We start from the raw sequence: 21774 nt of genomic DNA on the forward strand, positions 1-21774 counted from the left end.
TTAATTCTAAAATTTTATAATTTGATGTTGTGTTACAAAATGATGAATATGTTACGTTACATAGAATTACTTCCGGTGACACATATATTCCTGGGTTATTTCTTGCTTCACATAAACTTGTGTTAATTGATTTAAGGATACCCTTACATTGCGTAGTTAGAAAGAGAATATGATATTGTCATGATTGCTAAAGTTTTAGGCTCCAGAAATGAATATACATCAAACTGAAACAATTGATAAATTGAATGAACTTTTGAGAGGTTCTCAAATAAAAAAAATTATCTAATTTTTTACAATATTACTATTATTTTATCCACATATGTATATATAGTAATTTGAGAAAACTTTTAGGAAAAAATAAGTTTAATAAAAATCTGAATTTTACTTGTTGTGGGATTGTTATTAATTGACACTCCAGACGTATTACTAATAGTTATGCGTATGCAATTAAAGTATTTCTGATGGACAAAATGTGAGATTTATATCAGATAATTCATTTCTACTATTAAGTTATTCATTTATGAGTTTGCACTTATTCGCACTAAATAAATAACTATTAAAAATTGTTTTAATTAATTGACACCATATAATAGAGTGAATTTTGTTTGATCAAACAACAATAGATGATAGATATAAAGCCAAGAAACTTGCTATTAATATGCTCTACTTGCTATTTCAATGTAAGTATGATATTTTCTAAATGTTTCGTTCAGATAACTTAGATATATTAGTCAAAATTTGAAATTTTAATAGCACATATATTAAAAATAATTATTATTCATAAAAGATTAATGAAATAGTAAAAAAAATCAATCAAATTATAAAAATACAACATATGGTTTTTTATGGTTGTCTCATAATAGCATTTCATGAGAAAAAATATAATACTATTTATTTTTGCATAGTTCAATTTTTTTAAATAATGCAAGATATCCCGCCATTAGTTTTCATGAAATAATCCAAAAATCAGCATACACTTGAGAACATAGCAGCTCTACATGTTTTCGCTATTTATTTTCCAATAATATGAGGGGTTCACGGGATAAAGCTTCATTAAGCATAATTGATTACAATATCATCATATATATACCGAACATATAACAAATGGGATATTTGTATACTAAAATAAAAAAGGAGCAAATTATATAATTTTTGTCATGCTACTTATAGGTTCAAAAATCTTATAATATAAAAATATTTTCAAATACAAAGAAAATATGTGTTTATTTCAAATTTGAAAATTAGATATCTTGTGGGGTCCACTTTCCTCCTCTGTAATCACCTGTAGGGTTATCCTTAGGAAATCTTTTTGCATTTCTTGCCTTGTTGATCTCTTTTCTTGTTTCTGGTGTAGCTTTCTTTTGATTTCTGGATTTATTTTTCTCATATTCAAGTTTTTGGAGTTCGCGGATTGAAGGAGATATTTGGTAATTATTGACACGATTGTATATTTCTTGTTTGCATTTCTCTCCTTCGTTTTTTTGTAAAATTGTAACAGCCGTACGCATTTCAAACGATTTTGCGTTGTTTCCTTTGGGACACTGAGTAAGCATTGAGTGATGTATCGATTCATTTTGTTGTGTTTGAGCATTAGGATCAATTTCTGGAATCAACTTTGCGGCATCATCTGTAAAACGTTGAAATTGCTTCGCTAAATCAGGTTTTGTAAGTGGCTGAAACACAGGATATTCTTTGTCTTTTTCGTGAAGGCAATTTTCATGCCTTCCGATAAAATGATTTAATGTATTCTTCCATAGGAAAATTTTTTTCGTTGTTTCAATTGGAAGCATGATAATAAAAGTGAACCACTTAATAACTTTCGAATATATCTGATGAAATACTTTTTCTTGGTGTTTTAATGGTCTTCCACGTTTCTTCGGCTCTTCTGCTTTAGATTTGATTGGGAATGCTGGCTGTGATTCACTTTCTTTCTGTTGATTAACAGTTTCTTTTCCTGCTGCTTCTTTATATCCACCATTTTCAAGCTTTTCGAAAGCTCTGCCAACTGCACGTACACAATGACGAGGATCAAGTGTAATTTTAGCATTCGGAGCATATTGCTGGATGATGGCTTTCGTTTTATTGTCATTGTCATGAACCACTGTGGAAACATTTGTAAAGTCAAAATTTGACATCATCCTCTTTGTACATTCTGTTTCCATCATGTTGGATGGGCCTTCAAAGTCTCCTCCAGAGCTCTTTTTTATAACAGTTGTTTCACCAACAACTTTTCCACGGTTGTCCATCATTAAACTTTGGCACGCTGTAGCATTTCTGCCAACATTATAATGCGAATCAGTGCTTAAAAATGTATCTTTCTTCATTGTTTGTTGAGCATTTTTAATAGATTGCTCTTTATATTCTAGTATTACCTTACCTATTTCTTTTTGATGACGGTAAAACTCTTTTTCACTCGGCACTTTAATATTGTTATCTTGAAATAAATTCCTTGCTCGAGTATAAGAGTCACCATTAACAATTACAGAAGCAGTCCAGTGTTTTGGATCGACTTCCTTTGGCGCATTCTTTTCTTGGGAGTTTTTTCTTGCTTCAATTGATTTTTCGTTAGCTTCACGACTTTGTTGTTTGCGTCTGCTTGGTGGAGGCATATTACGTAAATGGTCGGCAAAAAATGTAATAAACGTAGTGAATAATTAAAAAGATTGCTTTATATAACAAATATAATCATTTTTTCCTTAGAAATCCCATTATTTGCATAACAATATTTAAAAATATTTTTTTGATATAGTTTACAGTCACATCAATATGAACTATATTAAACTATCAGAAACTTATGTATGTTATTAGTAAAGTTGAAATTTTTATCATATTTACACATTAAATTTAATTTTCATGCATATTTAAGTTTTTTTCAACACAATCTTGTATTGTTAGTACCGACAATATGAAAGAAAGTTATACTGTATTTAATTTTAGCAATAAACAAAAAAATCTAAATTATATCTTTAGATACTAGGATTGATTTAATGACTAAGAACGTTTTTATCAATAATACCATGATTCATAACATATAGACATAACCTAAATATACCAAAGCATTTCTACTTGGAACTAGCGCATCGCCAAAATAATGGGTCAATATTCATTTGACGTAATGCTGATCGAGAGAAGTCTTTATATATAAGCCTTATCACAATGCCACGAATGCACCCAGCTGCAGGCGTGTCTTGTTTAACATTCATTCCTATATATGATGGAACATTAATCAATAATCATGGAAGTATCACTTTTCAAATAACATCATTGTTAAATGAAAGAAAATTGTATGCAAAATTACATTTTGGTAATGGTGAGACGCAATATGTTGAAGTATATATCATTATTATTTAATATACAAACAAACTCTAGTACAAAATTGTATTAATTCAACTTTCATGTCTAATATAAAAACTTTTTTTAAAAAAAAGAGATATAATCGTGTATAATATGAGAAAAATGAATATCAATACAAAATAAAATATCAATTAGCTATTGCTGATGACATATCATGAATATTGATCATTTGATTTGATTAATTTTGATAAATATTAGGCTTTTTGCTAGTTACATATTACAATAAGGCTTTTAAATGGATATTTATTGATATGAGCTTATTTCAAAATGACAGTCTTTGATTTATCCACTAATAAGATTTGATGTCACAAAAATCTAGATTTTGGGGCATAAAAACCTAACACCAAATCATAACTTCTGTGCATATACTAAATTGAGTACAGAAATATGTTAATTTTCAGTATTTTTAGAAGAATTCTTATTATCCTTCAAAAAGTCAGTATTTCTGCTGTAATTTTCTACAACATTGTAGTTATTGCACTTTGTCTATGGATTTGTATATATGTTATATATAAATTATATATCTAAACTGCCCATAAGTGCAATTTTTATATAAATTGTTTATTTCTTTAACAATTTCATATGAAATATGCTTTTTTAAGCGTATCAAAGCTGTGTTCTTAATGTGCATGGATATATCAAGAAAAATGTCGAAAAAAAATGTGAATTCACAAATTCACTGAATTTTCACCGTTTTTTGAATTTTGCTACAGCACTAATATTAAATAATACTAAAATCTTCTGTCTTTGTAAAAGAATAAATTCTGACAAAAAGTGCTCGTTTAAATTTAATGATCATCTGTATGACTAAGTGGTAAAAAGTGTTTATGACCAAAAAAGGGTTACATGCTTAGTCTATTTTTCTGACAGGATACTCTAGATTTACATGATCTCTATTTCATATCTCCGTTTTTAGATTCTTCGACAGATTTTATGATAGAAAACCAAGATTAACAAATTTCCGGCATGTTAATGAAGAAATCTGCAGCTACCCTCAATATTATTTCAATAATCAGTATCGTTTCTCTTACAATTTATTTTTTTCTCAATAATTTAACAAGAAATAACAATACACACTTGGTTTTACGTATAAAAGCTAAGTGTCGAACTTAATCAACTTTACTTACTTAGCAAATGAATATTTTTGTGGTTGCGAGTTCTGAATGCTGAAGTTTTAGATTTCTCTATAAATGATATCATTGCACTTACAATGTTGTCCAGCCTATCGCATAAATCATAGAAAATCCAAAAAAAAATAATATAAAGAAAATTCATGTCATGAAGTTCAAAAAATACCGTGTAACATTAAAATTTGTTATGCATAATACATTTTAGCTATTATTGATTTTTTTTAATTTTCGAGAAATTGAATGGTGAGTCCGATAGAGAAATTTTTAAAAATCCTAGTGCCTCATAGAAGTAATTTCCCTCGTCTCCCATACTTCCAAATGTATGCATATGACATAAACTTTTATGCATTACACAAGTGGCCAATAATATCTATAGAGTAAAAAATTAGAAATTTAATTTTTTTATATGATAGTTATATTTCAGATTTGCGAGCGTAACTTTTTTCTCCATGGCATACTTGTTTTAAGAGCAAATGATCAAAATCGTCCTTCAATTATTGAAGGAGCTGATATCTTTTGAAAATTGAATTGAAAGGGTATTCAATTTTCAAATTTCCTCTCAATTTTGGAAACATATCAACTCTATGAATTAACAATTATGTGCCTTCACAGTTTATCAGTCATATAAGGTGCTTATAAAGAAAAAAGTTACGCTCGCAAAATATGTTTTTATATAGATTTCACATAAAATAATTATGTAATTTCTAAAAAGAATATTTTTGTTCTTGAATATTAAAGTGTATTGTAGTTTAAAAAGTTTTAAATATGTTGCTAAAATTTCAGGTTTATAGTTCATGTCTAGCATGACTTCTTCGTATGCGCAAAAAATCTGACACGTAAGGGTATCCTTAACTTCAATATTTCCACCATAAAACTCATTTGTACTACGTTGTTCTAAATTTCCGCATTCATAAAAAGAACTTTCGTAAAGATAATTTTTATTATAGGGTGTCCAAAGGTGTGTTTAGCACAAACCTGAATACTGCGAATAGAAATAAACAAGTTACATATATATAAAGTTTATTTAAATATAATCACCATTGGATTCAATCACGCGTTCGCAGCGATCGATCCAGGCTTCAAAGACACGCTTTAAATCATCATGAGAAAATTGCTCAAATTGCTCTCTTACAAAATTTTCAAGATCATCTGGACTCGCGAATTCGCGTCCTTCAGCTCTCTTTTTTAGCGTGCCGAATAAATAAAAGTCAGAGGGTGCAATATCAGGTGAATAAATTGGGTTTGGAACAACTTTGACATTGTTTTCCAACAAGTAATTCATTACCTTATGACTTTTGTGAACTCTTGAATTATCAAAATGAATTGCAAACTTTTGTTTTTGTTGTTTGGATTTCTCATACTCATCAGAATTGATAATTTGAGTAAGAACATTATCAATTAGATACTGAGCATTCATCGTATTAGGTTTTTGAAGAATATCAATTGCGATGATGCCATTCACGCCCCAAAAAACCGACAACATCATCATTGGTGTGTCAATTTTTTTCTTCGGGAATGTTTGCGGATTTTCATCCTTCGGGATCCACATGATTTTGGCTTCTGTTGCATATTGAAACCAAGACTCGTCCCCTGTTACTAAAAAGCGAAACTTCTTGGATTGATACGCACGCAATAGAGAGAGGAGCTCTTTCGAAGATTGGACTCTAGATTTTTTTTGAACTGAATTAAGGTTGTGCGGAACCCAACGTGTATACGCTAGTTTGTAGTTCAAATAATTGTGCAGATAATAACTGACTGTTGTACGTGGTATCTTTGTCATCTCCTCTATCCTTCTGAGTGATGCTCTTGGGTCTTCATCTAGCGCTTGAAGAATTGCTTTGATTTTTCTTTGATCCGGCGATTTTTTGTCAATTTTTATGATGGGCGCCTTTTTGTTCATGAAGTGATACATTCTAACATGATACGTTACAGTGGAATAGCTAGGAGCATCCATACCGAAGCATTTTACCAATGTCTCGTAGATTTTTTACAGTCTTTGCATTTTTTTGCAAGAGCGAGGATGTTTTCTTTATGATTCATTAAAAAAATGAAAAAAATCCCGCCAAAATTTCCCGCGAAACCGCCTCTTGTCTCAAAATTCATTTTATATCCCGGCATGGCGCCAAAATACAACATACTCATCATATACATATATTCATATTTTTTATTATATATTTATAATCAGCATATATCTCCTTTAATAGTCTCATATAGAGCGCTGTGCTAAACGCACCTTTGGACACCCTATATTTTCACTAATTTGTAAGTCAACAAATGAATGATGTGCATTACCAGAGTTTGTTTTTGATTTGTAGCCACATGTTCGGTATTGGACAATGGAACTTTCACAACTAAAGTAGATTGATCCACCATTTGTATCACTGCTGCAGATATTAAATGAACAATCAGAGCTAAGAAACTTATTATTCGAATCTTCATAATAAATAGCACTTTTAGTTGTAATATCAATGAATATACAGTTGTATAAGAAACATTTATTTTCTTTTGACATTACCTCAATATTTTTACCTGAAATAACATCAGTAGTATATGTTGAAGGGTTTTGTGACTTTTTTTGTAAACGTAAGAATTCATACATTTTTGAGCGATTTTGTATCATTTTTTTTTACATATGAAGTAAAAAATGTATGATTTTTACGGTTTTTATTCTTACGTTTTTGAATAAATCAAGATTTAAAAATTTTCAGAATCGTAAGAAATTTTCACTAAACCCATACATAATGAAATAAAAAAAATAAAAAAAATAAAAAAATAAACTTTAAAAATTCATGTCTTACATTTTTGAATAATTTATTTTTTTAATTCGTAAGAAAATGAGTGTCAAGACTAACGACGTTAAAAAATTGGGATTCACAAACGAGGAAATAAAGGATATATTAGAGGAGGCGAGTTATGAAGTTAATAAATATTATTTAAGAAATTGTCAAAAATTCGCGGAGTTATTAAATGATTTAGATTATGATGGAAAAATGAATAAAGATGATGTATAAATTTCTTATATCCCACATCTGAAGAAGAAAAACCTAAAGAACCTGATGTTTTCCCTGAATATTATGAAGAACGGATTAAAGATGATGAATATGATGAAATTGAAAGACTGGAAAAAATAAGAGATGAAATAGATGAAAAAATTAAGGAATTAAGAGAAGTTGAAAAATATAATGAGAATGAAGTAGAGGGTTTAATGAATATCCCAGCTTCAGAATCAGAAGTTCAAAAATCTCATGAAGAAAGATATAAAAATTACTTTTTGGAATCTACTAAAAATTTATTAGATGGTGAAATAGATGAAACACTTTCAGAAGAAGGCACAAAATTTATTCATAAACATAAGTTACAATTTATTGACGATGGAGATTATCCATGTATATTACTTTCACCTCCTCTTGATTCTGAAAAATTCAAAAAAGCACTGAAAAATGTAACATATGCAACAAATACGATTAAGAAAGAAGACCAGAATCTAACAAAATTACGCAAAGACTAAAATAATGAATGCACAGAAGGCACGCGTTGCATGTATGTCAAATAAGTTTAAAAACATAAGAGAAATAGGTGAAGATACGTATCAAGTGATGCTTAAAGATAGATTTTATAGATGTGATACATGTTTACAAGAGGCATTCTTCACTTTAGATAACGCAAAATACTGGTATTTGGTTTTCATTTATGATTTTATGTATAAATGCTTGGATGTTAATCGTTTTCATTTCATTGAAGGTGATACTGATTCATCTTATTGGGCAATCGCTGGCGACCCAAATCTTCCTAACACTCAAGCATTTCAAGCAATTGTAACCGATAAAAAATTTTATGATAAAAACATTTACAAATTCGCACCTTTTGATTTCTTTTGTTTTGATGAGAAATTTAAACCTAAATTAAAGAATAAAGCTGAAGAAAAAGCACATGAGAAAAAATTATTGGGTTTAGCAATTGAGAAACAAGGTGATAACATGGTTGCTTTATGTCCTAAGTGTTATACATCATTCAACGGTTCAATTGATGGAAGTGATTTTAAAAAGATTGCACAAAAAATGAAAGGTGTTAGTTTAAGACAAAATAAACAATTAACACCTAAAAATTATTTGGATATAATAAATGATAAAGTGATATTTGATGGTCAGAATATTAATTTACAACTTAAAAATGGGTCAATGACTCGCTTAACAATTGGTAAGACTGCATTAACAGGAGCACACACTAAGGCTGTATGTTGTGAAAATGGATGTTGTATGCCATTTATTTAATACAATTTGAAATTTTATTTTTTAAAAAATGGGATTCACAAATGAGACAAAAGGAACCGTTAATAATGGTTTTGTACTATGATTCAAAGAGGTGGGCACCCTTAAAACATTTATTTTATTTTTATATAAATGGATAACACAGATTTAAAAATTTTAATTGATGATTTAGTATTTAATCAAAATTTTCTTGATTATTATGATTTAAAAGCATATCTCCAAAAACATAATAAAAATATAACGGGTGAATGATATTATTATTATTCGTATTATAAAAAGAAATTTTGAAATATCATGATAAAATAATTTCTAAAATTAAAGACAAAATTAAAAATAATGAATATACAAAGGGAAAAACTAAATCACAACTTAAACAGTTGAAAGATTTCAAAATAAAGTATTAACAGAAGAAGATATTGATGAATTATATAAATTATATAATCCTGAGCCGCAAAAGCAAAAGGAGCAAAAACAAAAGGTGCAAAACGCCCAGGTCCTTCAGACCATAAATGATGCACAAGCTTTAATTTATGATTCATTAGTTAAACCATATTCAGCCCGACTTTTAAATGAAGATCAACTTTTGGAATTCATCCTTCAACATAAACTCGAAGCGGGAAAGTATATTAAACCTTTATATACAGCATATTTAAAACAAATGAATAGAATACATCCAGAATTAATGAAGGAAGGAATGAATTCCAAAACTTCATCATCCAAAATCAAAGCAGATAAAATTAAACCACTTGCAACACCAAAACCACCTCCTCCTTCAGTTAATCCTTCATCATTCACTTTATTATATCCATTTCAAACATTAACGAAACAAAAAGATTTTAAAAAGGATTTCAAGATATTAAATAAACCAATTGACCCGAAAATTCAACCGTTAAAGGAAAAATTTAGTCGCCCTTCATTTGCACCATATCCATATTCATATGAAATCGATCATTTAGAATATTCAAAAGGAAACGTTACTTATTTATTTGCCATTAACATTAACACCAGATATTTATATTGCATTCCAGTGAAAGGGAAAACAGAACAGGAAACAAGAAGAGCTATTCAATACTTACTAGATCATGAAAGAGTAGATAATATAAGGGTGATGGTGATAAAGGATTTCAGGCAGCTATGACTCATTATTTCCCACAAATTAATTTTTACTTCTCATCCTCTCCATATACATTTCATAATAAAATAGTTGATGCGGTAATGAGAACTCTTAGAGATGCGTTAGGGGTTAACGGTCAGATATACTGGGATGGAAATCATGACTCCATCATACAACAGTTAGTATATTATTACAATAATACATGGCATAGAACTATAAACATGAAACCAGTGGAAATGAAAAATGATATTTCAAAGAATGGGAATATATTAGAAAGCAAATGGAAAGGTTGAATGATGTTAAACGTGAACAAATTAATTCGGGGCTCATGAATTTTAAACAAGGGGATAAAGTTTTGATTCATCTCGATTATGGAAAAACTGATAAATCAATGACAAAAAGAAGACGAAGATTTGACACAATAGCTGAATTTGTGAGATATATTAACGGCAATGCATTAGTTGAGGTTAACAATAAATTAATAGAAATTCCGATTTATTTTATTACTCCATTATATTTAAATAATATTTAATTTTTTTATTTCGTAAGAAATGAGTGACAACGAAGCATCCAAGAGTCCAGACAATGAATATAAAAAGAAACTAAACAGAATTAAATCAAAAATATGCTATTACAAAAAGAAGCCACAATGCGGTGGGGTTGAAAACGATAAAGAGAGGAAAGAAATAATCGAAAAATTAGAAACTTACCGTTCAATCCTTAAACTGAGTGAAGCAAAAATAAAAAGAATTTAATAGAATAAATAAATTGATTGGAAGAGATGAATTTAATAAAGATGAATTTTTAAACTCAATCCAAATTTAATTTTTATTCCTCTTCGACAACATCTCTCTTTCCATCATTACTGCATAACCACATTTTCTCAATTTTAGTGGTTTTTATTTTTAACATGTTCTTGCATCATTTTTATCATTTCCTCCCTTGTTATGATTCGTGGTAAATTTTGAGCTTGTGGGGTATTCATTTATGATAAAATAAAAATTTGTTATCACTTATTTTATCGTTAATGTTTTTAGTTATTCAATAATTAATTATTTTTGAATAACTGGAAATAAATTTACGTCAAATATGCAATTTATAAAATCTTATGTCGACAGGCTACGTAGCACAGTGGTCTAAGGTGGTGTTATGGAGGGGTCAAGGTCTGTGTTCGAACCGCGACGGCGCCGTATTTTCTCATTTTCTTTGTTTGTCTTGTTTGTCGTGAATAAAAAGTATCATAAAAGTGCTCTATCTTCCACGGGAAAATAAAAAATTTACTTTATTTCTTCTTTATTTCTTCTTTATTTTTTTATTCCGTGGAAGAAGGTTTTGCTGTTTTTTCTCAGCCGAAATCAATGATTTTTCAATTTTTGGAACCTTAGCAAATGAGGAATCTTTTCTCTCTGGAAGCTTTGACCTAAAATATATTTTAGGTGAAGAGGTGAGATCTCACCTGTTTTTTCACCTGTTTTTATGGTAGTAGTGAAATAAAATTTTGTTATCAGTTATTTTATCATCATTTTATTAACTTCATCTTTAGTTAATAATTTGAATGGATTCGCTAATGTTCCACCTTGAGTCACAACACTTGCCCCGGCTAATTGTGAAGAACCTGGGATAAGTACTCCATGAAATGATTTCATTGGTATCATTAATTTAGAAATAGTTGCTTAATTAATTTGGTCATTTATGATAAAAATAAAATTGCATAATTTAAATTTTTTCTTTCTCATTTTCTCATTTCCATTTTTCATTCTGTTTTGGTTTCAGCAACTTTTCAAGTTGTTGTCTTGTCAGTAACTTTAATTTTAACTTTGGATCAAATATTGGGTTTCCATCTTTATCTCTTCCAATAACACCATATGTAGAATCTTCATTTACTAAAATAAAAATTTAAATTATGTCGTTTGCTCTTTTGGAGCTCCTAAAGTTTGTTTCACAAACATTGAGCGTTCATTGAACTCTATACCATGCGAATACAGTCATAAATGGTGGCATGTATTCTTTACTTTGTCCCGTTGTTGTGTATATCCTGAAACGCGATGTGTATGGTTTCCTTCTCCCTGAGTGTCACTCCAGTAACAATTTATGGCAAATTTAACATCATCTTTAACATCATATCCTTTACCTTTTGTCATTCCTGACCAATCCCAATATCTATGCTTATGCCAACCTGCTTGAGATGTGCTTAAATCTATGTAGTGACTGTGTGCAGGTAAATTTTCACCTGTAATCGTTTTTACTTCCCCTGTTTTCCTTTGAAGATTTGCACAATACAAAACCTGTCGACTATTTGTTCCCATGCACCAACACCAAACATTGCTTGAGGACCTCTCACATCCATAGATGTATAAATAGAACCTACTGGGTTCATTAAATCAAACATATGAGATATTATAGGATTGTCTCTTTGAACTTAAAATATAGTGTAACTATTTCGGGTTTCTTCTGGTTTGTGTCAGAATATTTTATAATATAATCTTATTTTTTCAGGGTATGTAAAATCTTGACTATAATATTATTTTGTCATCTGTATAATAATATACTATTCTCGTTTTTTCTATTGCATTATATCTTTTATATCTATAAATATTCTAAATATAATGTTTGCTTTTTGGGTCTACATGTGCGTCAACACCATAGTCATAATAATACGGTGCTGGAGCTACGTTAGACAATGTCATATCCGTCATTTCATAAACTCTTAAATATTTCTTTTGTTCGTCTCCATATAAGTTTAAGTAGCAGTTGTTGTCTAATGGAACTTTAAACTTGTGTGCCATTATTCTTTATATAGCCTACATACATTTCATTGTTATTTTTCGGAATGAGTTTATACCGTATACATTTCTAAGGGACTGTACAAACTCCCATCTAAAATATTTGTTTTCTTCATTGACAGAAAAGTCGCCAACAATAGTTTCAATATTTTTTGTTCCAACTAAACTTTGGTATATTTCGTTAACAAATGATATATCTGCTTTCTTTGCTAACTCATCGTTAACAAATGATATATCTGCTTTCTTTGCTAACTCATCGTTAACAAATGATATATCTGCTTTCTTTGCTAACTCATCGTTAACAAATGATATATCTGCTTTCTTTGCTAACTCATCGTTAACAAATGATATATCTGCTTTCTTGCTAACTCATCGTTAACAAATGATATATCTGCTTTAAGGTCTAAACATTCTGAAACCCATCCTGTATCAGCTTTAGTTTTAAGAATCTTCGATGTCCGTTCATGATACCATTCAACCCTTTCTATAATTTCATTATCTTTTTCATTAACATATTCCTTATCTGCCTTCTTCATTAATTCACTAGCCACAAATCCCTTATCTGCTTTCTCCTCTATCACTATCCACAATTCCTTATCTGCTTCTTCATTATGTCATTTAGGAAACCTTTTATGAATTCCTCATTTAAATTAAATCTTCCAATCTTCAAAACTTTAGGAAATGCATTTAATGCGTAATATCTTGTTCTTCTGGTGGAATTGATGTTATATCATCCGTTATACCTTTAATTTTTGAATTCATAAATAAAATTTCTTTTATATTTGATATCACTGCACCACCTTTGCAAACGAATTCAAAATGGTCATTTTTCAATACTATCTCCAAATCTCCATATTTCAACCTTTGCGTTTGTTCTGCCGTCTTTGAATTATATGCATATATGGCGTATGTAATGGTCTGTGGTTGTTGTTGTTTAATCATTTTATTACGATTTAAAAATAAATATTTAATCCGTTATCTCATCAGCTATTTTTTCTATTTGAAATTGCCATAATATTTCATTCATAAATTCTAAATCACAATCAAATAGGTCAGTTATTCTAAATTTAATATTTGATAAATCTTTTGAATGAAGAATAAATGAATTCCCAGATAATTGAAACGGATATGATAAAGAAAATATGTTTAAGTTGATGGATAAAATGTTTTGTATTGATGGGTAAGAGTTAGGGTCTAATGTTTGATGTGAAAATCTCATTGGGGTATTAACTTTATCACATTTGATTAAAATGAAATTGAACCAGTGTCAGAATACAAAACATCCCCAACATCTTTTTCAAAATTTAATATTCCCAACAATGAACGAAGACGAGGAGTACAAAATTTAATTTTCAGCGGAAATTTAATAAGATTATTTATTTCATCAAGTTCAAAAAGTTTATCAGGTTTTGATTTAAAATTTTCTTCATACCATACGATAAATGATTCATTTAAATAACTTAAAATCGTGTTAATATCCCATTTCGTATCACATTATTTATATACATATCATACGTTTTTTCTATGGTCATCTTTAATAAATGATATATAATCTGAAGGGTTTAAAAGAATGGGATTAAATTTACCACTCACAGAAACGAGAGTAACATTATAAATTCCACTAACTGTTAAATTTAATTCACAGTTATTATTCGAAATAATATTGATAATTGACATTTTTTTATTACGATTAAAAATATGGTAAAGCGTTATTTTCCAGTGATAAATAAAACTAGAATAAGATTACCTCAAGAATTCATAAATTCAACGAATAAGAAATTCATTCATGTTATAAATTTTAGTGTTTTCAGAAAATATGAGTCAATGTCATATTCATCATCAGGTTATATTTCACTTCATTCAAATTTAGTTCAATCAAACCCATATAATGACCATTTCATAAGATTTTCAGATGGTATTAAAAATGTAATTGATAGATTAAAATATGAACAGATTGACAATATCGAATTTTTGGAATTTTGGTTTAAATATCCTGATGGAAAAAAGATTGAAGTTAAAGATAAAGCTGATACTATAACAAAAACAATTACAATGACCGATCCGATAGTGGGGAACAAAAAGAAATAAAACAAACGATAGAAACTGGTGAAAGGTCAATTATTATTGATTAAAAAGGATTATTATTCGATAATGTTAATGCTTGAATATTAAATAGCCTTAACAAAGAATTTTTCAAGTGATATTTTATATTCATCAACTATTTTATTATAAATATCATTATATGTTAAATGAAGTTCAGTTGTTGTTCCGTTCTTTGATATCTTAATTGTGCTAATATCCTTTATAGGATTTATTTTTGCAACTGTTCCGCAGCATGAAACCTCATCATCTATGAAAAATTGAATCTTCACGTCTGAATCTTGAACATCACAAAGAATGGCGATAATGTGAATTAATGATTCATAAGGTAAAATAATTAAACCGATTGGTCAATTAAATTTATTATTGAATCATAATTATCAGTTATGATATCACGGTAAATTTTCATTAATTCAGAATTAATGTCTATTTTATATGGGTTATCAAGTGGTGCTGGGTATGTTGGATAAGTGGGAATTTCAACAGGTTCTTTACCAGGTTCAGATAAAATGATTGGGTCTCCATTTCTTTATTTTGCTCTTCCTCATTCTTCGGTAAGTCACGAGTTAATAAATTTGGTTGAGTTGCTGACCTTGTTAATTCAGGACTAACATTAACTTTAACATTTTGAATAATTCGTGATTTATCATCATTTACGTTATAACCAACCGTAATCTCTGCTTTTGCGTTAGTGTTCTTTTGACTAGTGAAACGTCTTCTCATTTATATTCGAATAAAAAAATATATTTAAACTTTTATTTTGCTGGAACTTTTGAATCTATTATTTCCTGTATTTGTTCATGAAGTTGATTTTTAGCATTTTCATCGAAATTAATAGACCGAATATATTCATTAATTGCATTCTTATAATCATTTGATTTCTCAAATTTTCTTTTATCTGATTCCTTAACTAAATCATAAGTTAAACCTCGTTGCTGATATAATGGTTTCTTAATTAAATCTTTGAATGCTTGAGATAAAGCACCTGATGCAATTCTTGCTACTATAATTGGTTGGAATTGCTGTTTAAGTTCATCTTTAACATTTGCGAAAACTGGATCGAATAAAGCAACTTTAAAGAATTTCTTAGCTGGAATTTCAGGTCTTAAATTTGCATATTGACCATCAAACTGGTTAGAATATCGTGGTAATCCATCCGGTCCCTCTTCAATAGCATTTAATTCTTCATTGAAGTAAGAATATGGATTATGACGGTATGAATTAATTGGACCATTTTCACCTTCTCCAATGTATTGTTTAACAGCTTTTCCATTTTCATCAAATTGCATAGGATAATGTTCATTATATGCTTTACGTTTAGGATAATCCGTCATTGTTAATTTATACCCATTTATGACTTTAATATTTCCTTGACCATCAGTAACGAAAACTTCATTTATTCCATCAGGTTTTCCATTTGGACCCGTAATGTCTGCTTCGTGTGCTTCCCAATTTGGTCCGTGACGTTTGGCATATGCTTGAGCTTCTGGTAATGTTAAAACGTTTCTCATTTGTTTAACATCCTTTTGAAGACCGGCAACAATGTGGACTAATTCTTTCATTCCGTCTGGAACTTTCATAGTTCTATTATATGCACCCTTTTTGTTTGTTCCTTGTTTTAATGGAACCTGTAGAAGATTTGCTATTTCTGTCATGTTTAATTATAAATAAAAAATAAAAATTAATTATAAAAAGTTATTCGAATTTAATGGAACCTTTATTTAAATCAACTATTATTTTTCCATGTTCTCCTAATTGTTGATATTGTGTGTAAAGTTCATTAATGCTCATTGGTAAATTCACTTGATAAAGCATAACGTTCAACTGTTGACGACTAAAACCACTGAAAATGAAAAGGGTGGACAGTTTGATTTAATGTTTGTGCTTAATGCTTTGAAAGTATTGAACAGCCATGAAGAATGAACACTGAATGTGTCGACATTGAGTTAATAACTGATTAAAATATGATTTCTCATTTGTTATTAGTTTTGATTTCACTGCATCATCTAGAAAAATGAGTGAATGCAAAAATTCTCTATCAAAATTTGAAATAGAAAGTGTTTCAAATAATTCATCCCGTTGTTTATCAATAATTTTATCCTCTAATCCTTGCTTCTTGATTGTATTATATAATTCTTTATACATTAAAAGTTTTTTAAATAATCTTCTGCTTCTTCTTGTGATAAATAAATAATTGGAATTTTGATTAAATGCTTTAAAGATTCAAATGTATCATCTGAAGGTGAACCTGAACGGTTGATATAAATTAACACATGTGAATAGGGGAAGTGTTAGCAATAATGATAATTTGTTTTAATATCGTTAATGTTTTACCTTTATTTTGTTTACCAATTGCTGCAGTGATTGAATTTAAGTAACATTCAGAATATGGAATTTTCATTAATTTTTCCTTAGATAGAGCATTTCTATTATCACTCAATGCTTCATTAATCATATCATCTACGTATGTATTATATACTCCTGCTAATTCTTCATAAGGGGTGGATGAATTTAAATCCATTTAATCAAAAATAAATTTATAATTTTAAACATTTCTATTCATCAATATTTCATCATATGAACTTCTATACTGCGGTGGTGTACCTGTTGGATGATATTTCAAACCTTCATCCGGTGTCCATGTCCAATATGTAGTCCTAGTAAACCAAACCTGAGGAGGATTTGTCACCTTTGAACAGTAAGTGTCATTTTCACCCTGAATGATTGGATAAGCTTTCACTTGTACTGTAACTTGTGAGTTGAAAGTTTCTAATCCATCAAAGAATATACCCGCTCCATCACGTTGAACTGGAATAGTGCATAAGAATGAAGTTTGGTCTTTCCATGTTCTAGCTAATGGCGTGCCATTATCATCATTCAGTGGTCTAGTTAATGAGTCCTCGTATTCTTCCGTGCATTCATTCACTCCATCTAAATCAGAAGCTTGAAGCATACGTGTAAAGAATATGTCGCCCACTGTGGTCATCGCTTGATCGGGGAAGTTTCTGGAATCTATAGTGACCTGAAGACCTCGAAGCATTGGATTTTCTAAAACCGTTCTTTGCATTGCATTCTTCGGAAATGTTAACACAACATCTGTAACATTATGAAGAGCGTATGAGAAATCTGAGCTGATACCTTCAGGAGTGATGCAACCTCCATTTAGTGAACGAACGTCAATATGTTGAGCTGGAATCATGAATGGATCTTCCTTACTAAAAAACGTGGTATTGCTTTAACTGATTCTTCAATTAAACCGTATCCTGGTGTAATGCATTTATCCTCTAAAACTTCCATCTTTGTGCATGAAATAATAACGTCTTCAACTGTTGCGTCAGCAGATGTAGCGGCTAAGCTTGTAATTAATTTGGCAGGAAGTCCGATTTGTTGGAATTTGCGATCATATTTATAAACATGATTCATAATCTTTTCATAATTTTCATCAGTTATCTTTTCATAAACGTAATTTTGTAAATCAGCAACTCTTAACGGGTCAACCTGACAAAATACTAAAGTATCCCTGAAAACATAATATTTAAGAATGATTTCACCAAATGATTTAGGATAATCATCGAACGCCTGAAATGCTAACAAATCATTTACCGGAATAATCATATCAAAAGTGATATCAACTTCTTCATTTGCTTTCTTGAAAACTTCTGAAGGGTCAATATATTTACCACATACTGAGTTATCATATTTTTGAACATTATTATATAACGAATGAACAAACTTTTTAACTTTCCTTTCTGATTTTGGTTTATATGTTGCAAATGCGAAAGATTCACGGGCGCAATCCATCTGAAGATAACCAGCATCACCTCTTTCGGTTTCTACTTCTAATTGTTTAAAGCTTTGATTTGATGATTTGTAACCAACGAATAAACGCATGCATTTAAAAGCGGCATCACATGTGAAAGCTTTATTTGAAACTAGAGTTGCTTTAACTTTGCGTTTAATATATGTGTCACCTAATTGGTTCACATCATGAGCTGGATTTGTAATTCTTAAATGAGTTTGTTTATCATCAAAATATGGAGCATCAGAGTCATAGCATGAACTTTCAAGTTCTCTATAATATCTTCTTCCGTCATTCTTTGCGAATATTTCATTTATCTTTTCGAATGAATGAAACACATTTCCATTAATCGGTTTAGTGTTTGGCACTAAATAGTTAGTCGTCATTTATTATTAAATAAAAAATCAAAATTAAAAGATGAAAATGAATTTTTAATTTTAATGAAATAATCAACTATGGCTGCAGGATTCTTTAAGAAACTGTGGGATAAAGTAAAAAGAGGAGCGCATAAAGTTTGGGAAATGAAGAAAGGAGCAAATTGGATATTTAAGAATAAAGAAGCAATTAGTGACGTTGCTGAATCAATAGCAAAAGCTGCCCAATAAGAGAAATTTAAATAAAGGAGAAAAAGTTTATCAAAGACTACAACCGATACTAAGATAAAAATAATATTTATTTATTTTTCCACTACCACCCCTATTTTATTAAGTATTCCTTCAGCAATTCCACCAATGCGTTACCTGCTTGTGCTCCCATCGCCGGATTACCTGCTTTAGTACCTAATACTCCACCTATGATAGTTCCTGCCGTTTTCGCTACTGGTGCCAAAAAGTTTGCAACGGTTTAATAATCTTTTTATAAACCCAACTGCAGCTTTCTTAATTCCTTCCCATAATTTTTTAAAGAATCCTGCCGCCATCTCTGATTTAATATTAATTAAAAAATATATTTCATCACTTATATTCTAATTTTTTATTTAATGATAAATGAAACCGATTTTAAAAATAAATGAAACAGAGGAGGAAGAAATAAATGAAAGTGAAAATGTTCAACAAAAAATAAACGTTGTTAAACCAATTACTGAAATAAAAATTTTTTCATCTGTTGAAGAATTTAATGACTATTATGCTAATAATAAAAAATTATTTGAAGAATTGACAACATGTAAATTGAATAAAATGTTTAAAGTTGAGGACAGAGTCCAAGACCCGGAGGGTCATGGATTCAAAATTTCAAAAATAAAAGGTGTTGTTAGTTTAAAATCTATTCCTCAATCAAGAATCACCTCATTAATGAAAATAGATGATTTAACAAAAAGAATAGAAATTATTGAAGAGAATGAATCAAATAATTGATTTCATAAATCATGACTCGTTGAGCCCGGGTCCTTAAAGCCCAAGGCACAAAGTGCCCAGGACTTAAAGTCCATCACTGAGTTCAAGGTTATATTCATCAAATATTTCATTATTAAATGCAACTTTGCTAGTTTATTTATTTTTTCAATATACATCATTTGAAAAAGTCATCGTTAATTTTTCTGAAGTTTTTCATTTCTAGTTCTGAAACTTTATTTGGATGATATTTAAAACCCGTTAAATTCTTTTCCTCAGTTTTGATCATTAATTTACAAAGAACTTTGTGGTTGGAATCGTTATAAAACCATTTCAATTAATATTTGTTATAAATTCAATATCTGGAATTAATTCCCAAATTTTGCATTTCCAATTATTTATTATCAAATGCAAAGCAATAGGTTTAAAAAAAAAAAAAAAAAAAAAAAAAAAAAAAAAAAAAGGAGTGGGGCTTCCAGGCACTTCGTGCCTTCTAGCCCGAGTGATGTTTAGAATATGGGAGAGGTCTATAAACCGGAGAAAGTGTCATATAAACATCTGTCATCATTTTACTCAGATTTTCATGAAATTTTACACCAAAAATATATTTTAGGGTAGAAGGGTATATCTAACCTCTTTTCTAACCTCTTTCTACCCTCTTGAATTTTCATGAAATTTACACCAAAAATATATTTTAGGGTAGAGGGGTATATCTAACCTCTTTCTAACCTCTTTCTACCCTCTTGAATTTTCATGAAATTTACCCCCAAAAATAAATTTTAGGGTAGAAGGGTATATCTAACCTCTTTTCTAACCTCTTTTCTAACCTCTTGAATTTTCATGAAATTAACACCAAAAATAATTTAGGGTAGAAGGTATATCAACCTCTTTTCAATCCTCTTTTCTACCCTCTTGAATTTTCATGAAATTTACACCAAAAATATATCTACTAGGGTCATTTACGAAGAAACTCAACAAAGTCTTTCACCGATGAAGTCTTGACAAAAGTCTTTACGAAGAAGTCTCAACAAAGTCTTTACGAAGAAGTCTTAACAAAGTCTTTACGAAGAAGTCTTAACCAAAAGTCTTTAACGAAGAAATTCAGTGAAATTCAAGAGGTAGAAAAAGAGTTACGAAATGATTAAAGTACCTTCTACCCTAAAATATATTTTTAGGTCATTTTACGAAGAAATCTCAACAAAGTCTTTACGAACAGAAGTCTCAACAAAGTCTTTACGAAGAAAGTCTTGAGCAAAACATTTACGAAGAAATTCATGAAAATTCAAACAGGGTAAAAAGAGGATTAGAAAAGAGGTTAGATATACCCTTTCTACACCTAAAATATATTTTTTGGGTCATTTTACGCCAGAAATCTCAAAAAAGTCTCTTACGAAGAAGTCACAAATAAACATCTGTCAAAAAACCCCGCTTTTTTAACTTCACTTAAAAGACCACTAAGCTACGTAAGAATATACGTAAGAGGAAGAGAGCATGAAAACCACAATAAGTAAATACTGAACACCACAACAACAGTTGCAACAACAAAATAATGAAAATGACCCCACTATGTTCAACAAATGTCAAGCAATCCTATGTTTTAAAACCGAGTTGTTGGTGCACAGAGTGGAGGTTTAAAAGCGGCACTTTTAGCGAAAATGGCAGCTATGGTGGAGCTGCAGACGGAACAGCTATACCCTCAAAGTCAAATGAATTTGAGTTCACGTCAAAATCAAATAGTCAATGTCAAAAGTCAAACATAACAATACAGAAGCAAATAAGTGAAAACGAAAAGAACTAGAATAATGACAGACACACAAAAGAAACCAAATGCGTTAACCCGTAGAGAAAAGAAGAAAGAAGAAACAACTGAAAAGAACTAATACATGAGGAAATAT

At 29.7% G+C, this 21774-nt stretch overlaps 3 protein-coding genes and 1 pseudogene across 4 annotated transcripts, besides 4 other annotated features; all 4 read right to left on the minus strand.

Moving 5' to 3' along the window:
- Positions 1-135: 135 nt before the first annotated feature.
- Positions 136-5332: a mobile genetic element.
- TVAGG3_1002510 (IS204/IS1001/IS1096/IS116 transposases DDE domain-containing protein) lies at positions 1242-2609 on the minus strand (the record flags this gene model as incomplete). Its single annotated transcript, XM_001313253.2, has 1 exon — positions 1242-2609. The coding sequence occupies one exon, from the start codon at positions 2607-2609 to the stop codon at positions 1242-1244; it is 1368 nt and encodes a 455-aa protein (XP_001313254.2).
- Positions 5333-5428: 96 nt separating the features above from the next.
- Positions 5429-6731: a mobile genetic element.
- TVAGG3_1002530 lies at positions 5509-6635 on the minus strand (annotated as a pseudogene). Its single transcript has one exon. A coding segment is annotated over exon 1 (1127 nt).
- Positions 6732-7350: 619 nt separating the features above from the next.
- Positions 7351-7666: a mobile genetic element.
- A 1996-nt stretch (positions 7667-9662) lies between these two features.
- Positions 9663-21774: part of a mobile genetic element that runs on past the window's edge.
- On the minus strand, positions 15505-16404 carry TVAGG3_1002560 (uncharacterized protein; the record flags this gene model as incomplete). The annotated part of the gene is made up of 1 exon (XM_051254325.1): positions 15505-16404. The coding sequence occupies one exon, from the start codon at positions 16402-16404 to the stop codon at positions 15505-15507; it is 900 nt and encodes a 299-aa protein (XP_051079899.1).
- Positions 17295-17702, minus strand: TVAGG3_1002570 (uncharacterized protein; the record flags this gene model as incomplete). The annotated part of the gene is made up of 1 exon (XM_051254326.1): positions 17295-17702. The coding sequence occupies one exon, from the start codon at positions 17700-17702 to the stop codon at positions 17295-17297; it is 408 nt and encodes a 135-aa protein (XP_051079900.1).

Source organism: Trichomonas vaginalis, chromosome I, assembly GCF_026262505.1.
Source record: "Trichomonas vaginalis G3 chromosome I, whole genome shotgun sequence".
In the NCBI taxonomy this organism is placed as follows: Eukaryota; Parabasalia; order Trichomonadida; family Trichomonadidae; genus Trichomonas; species Trichomonas vaginalis.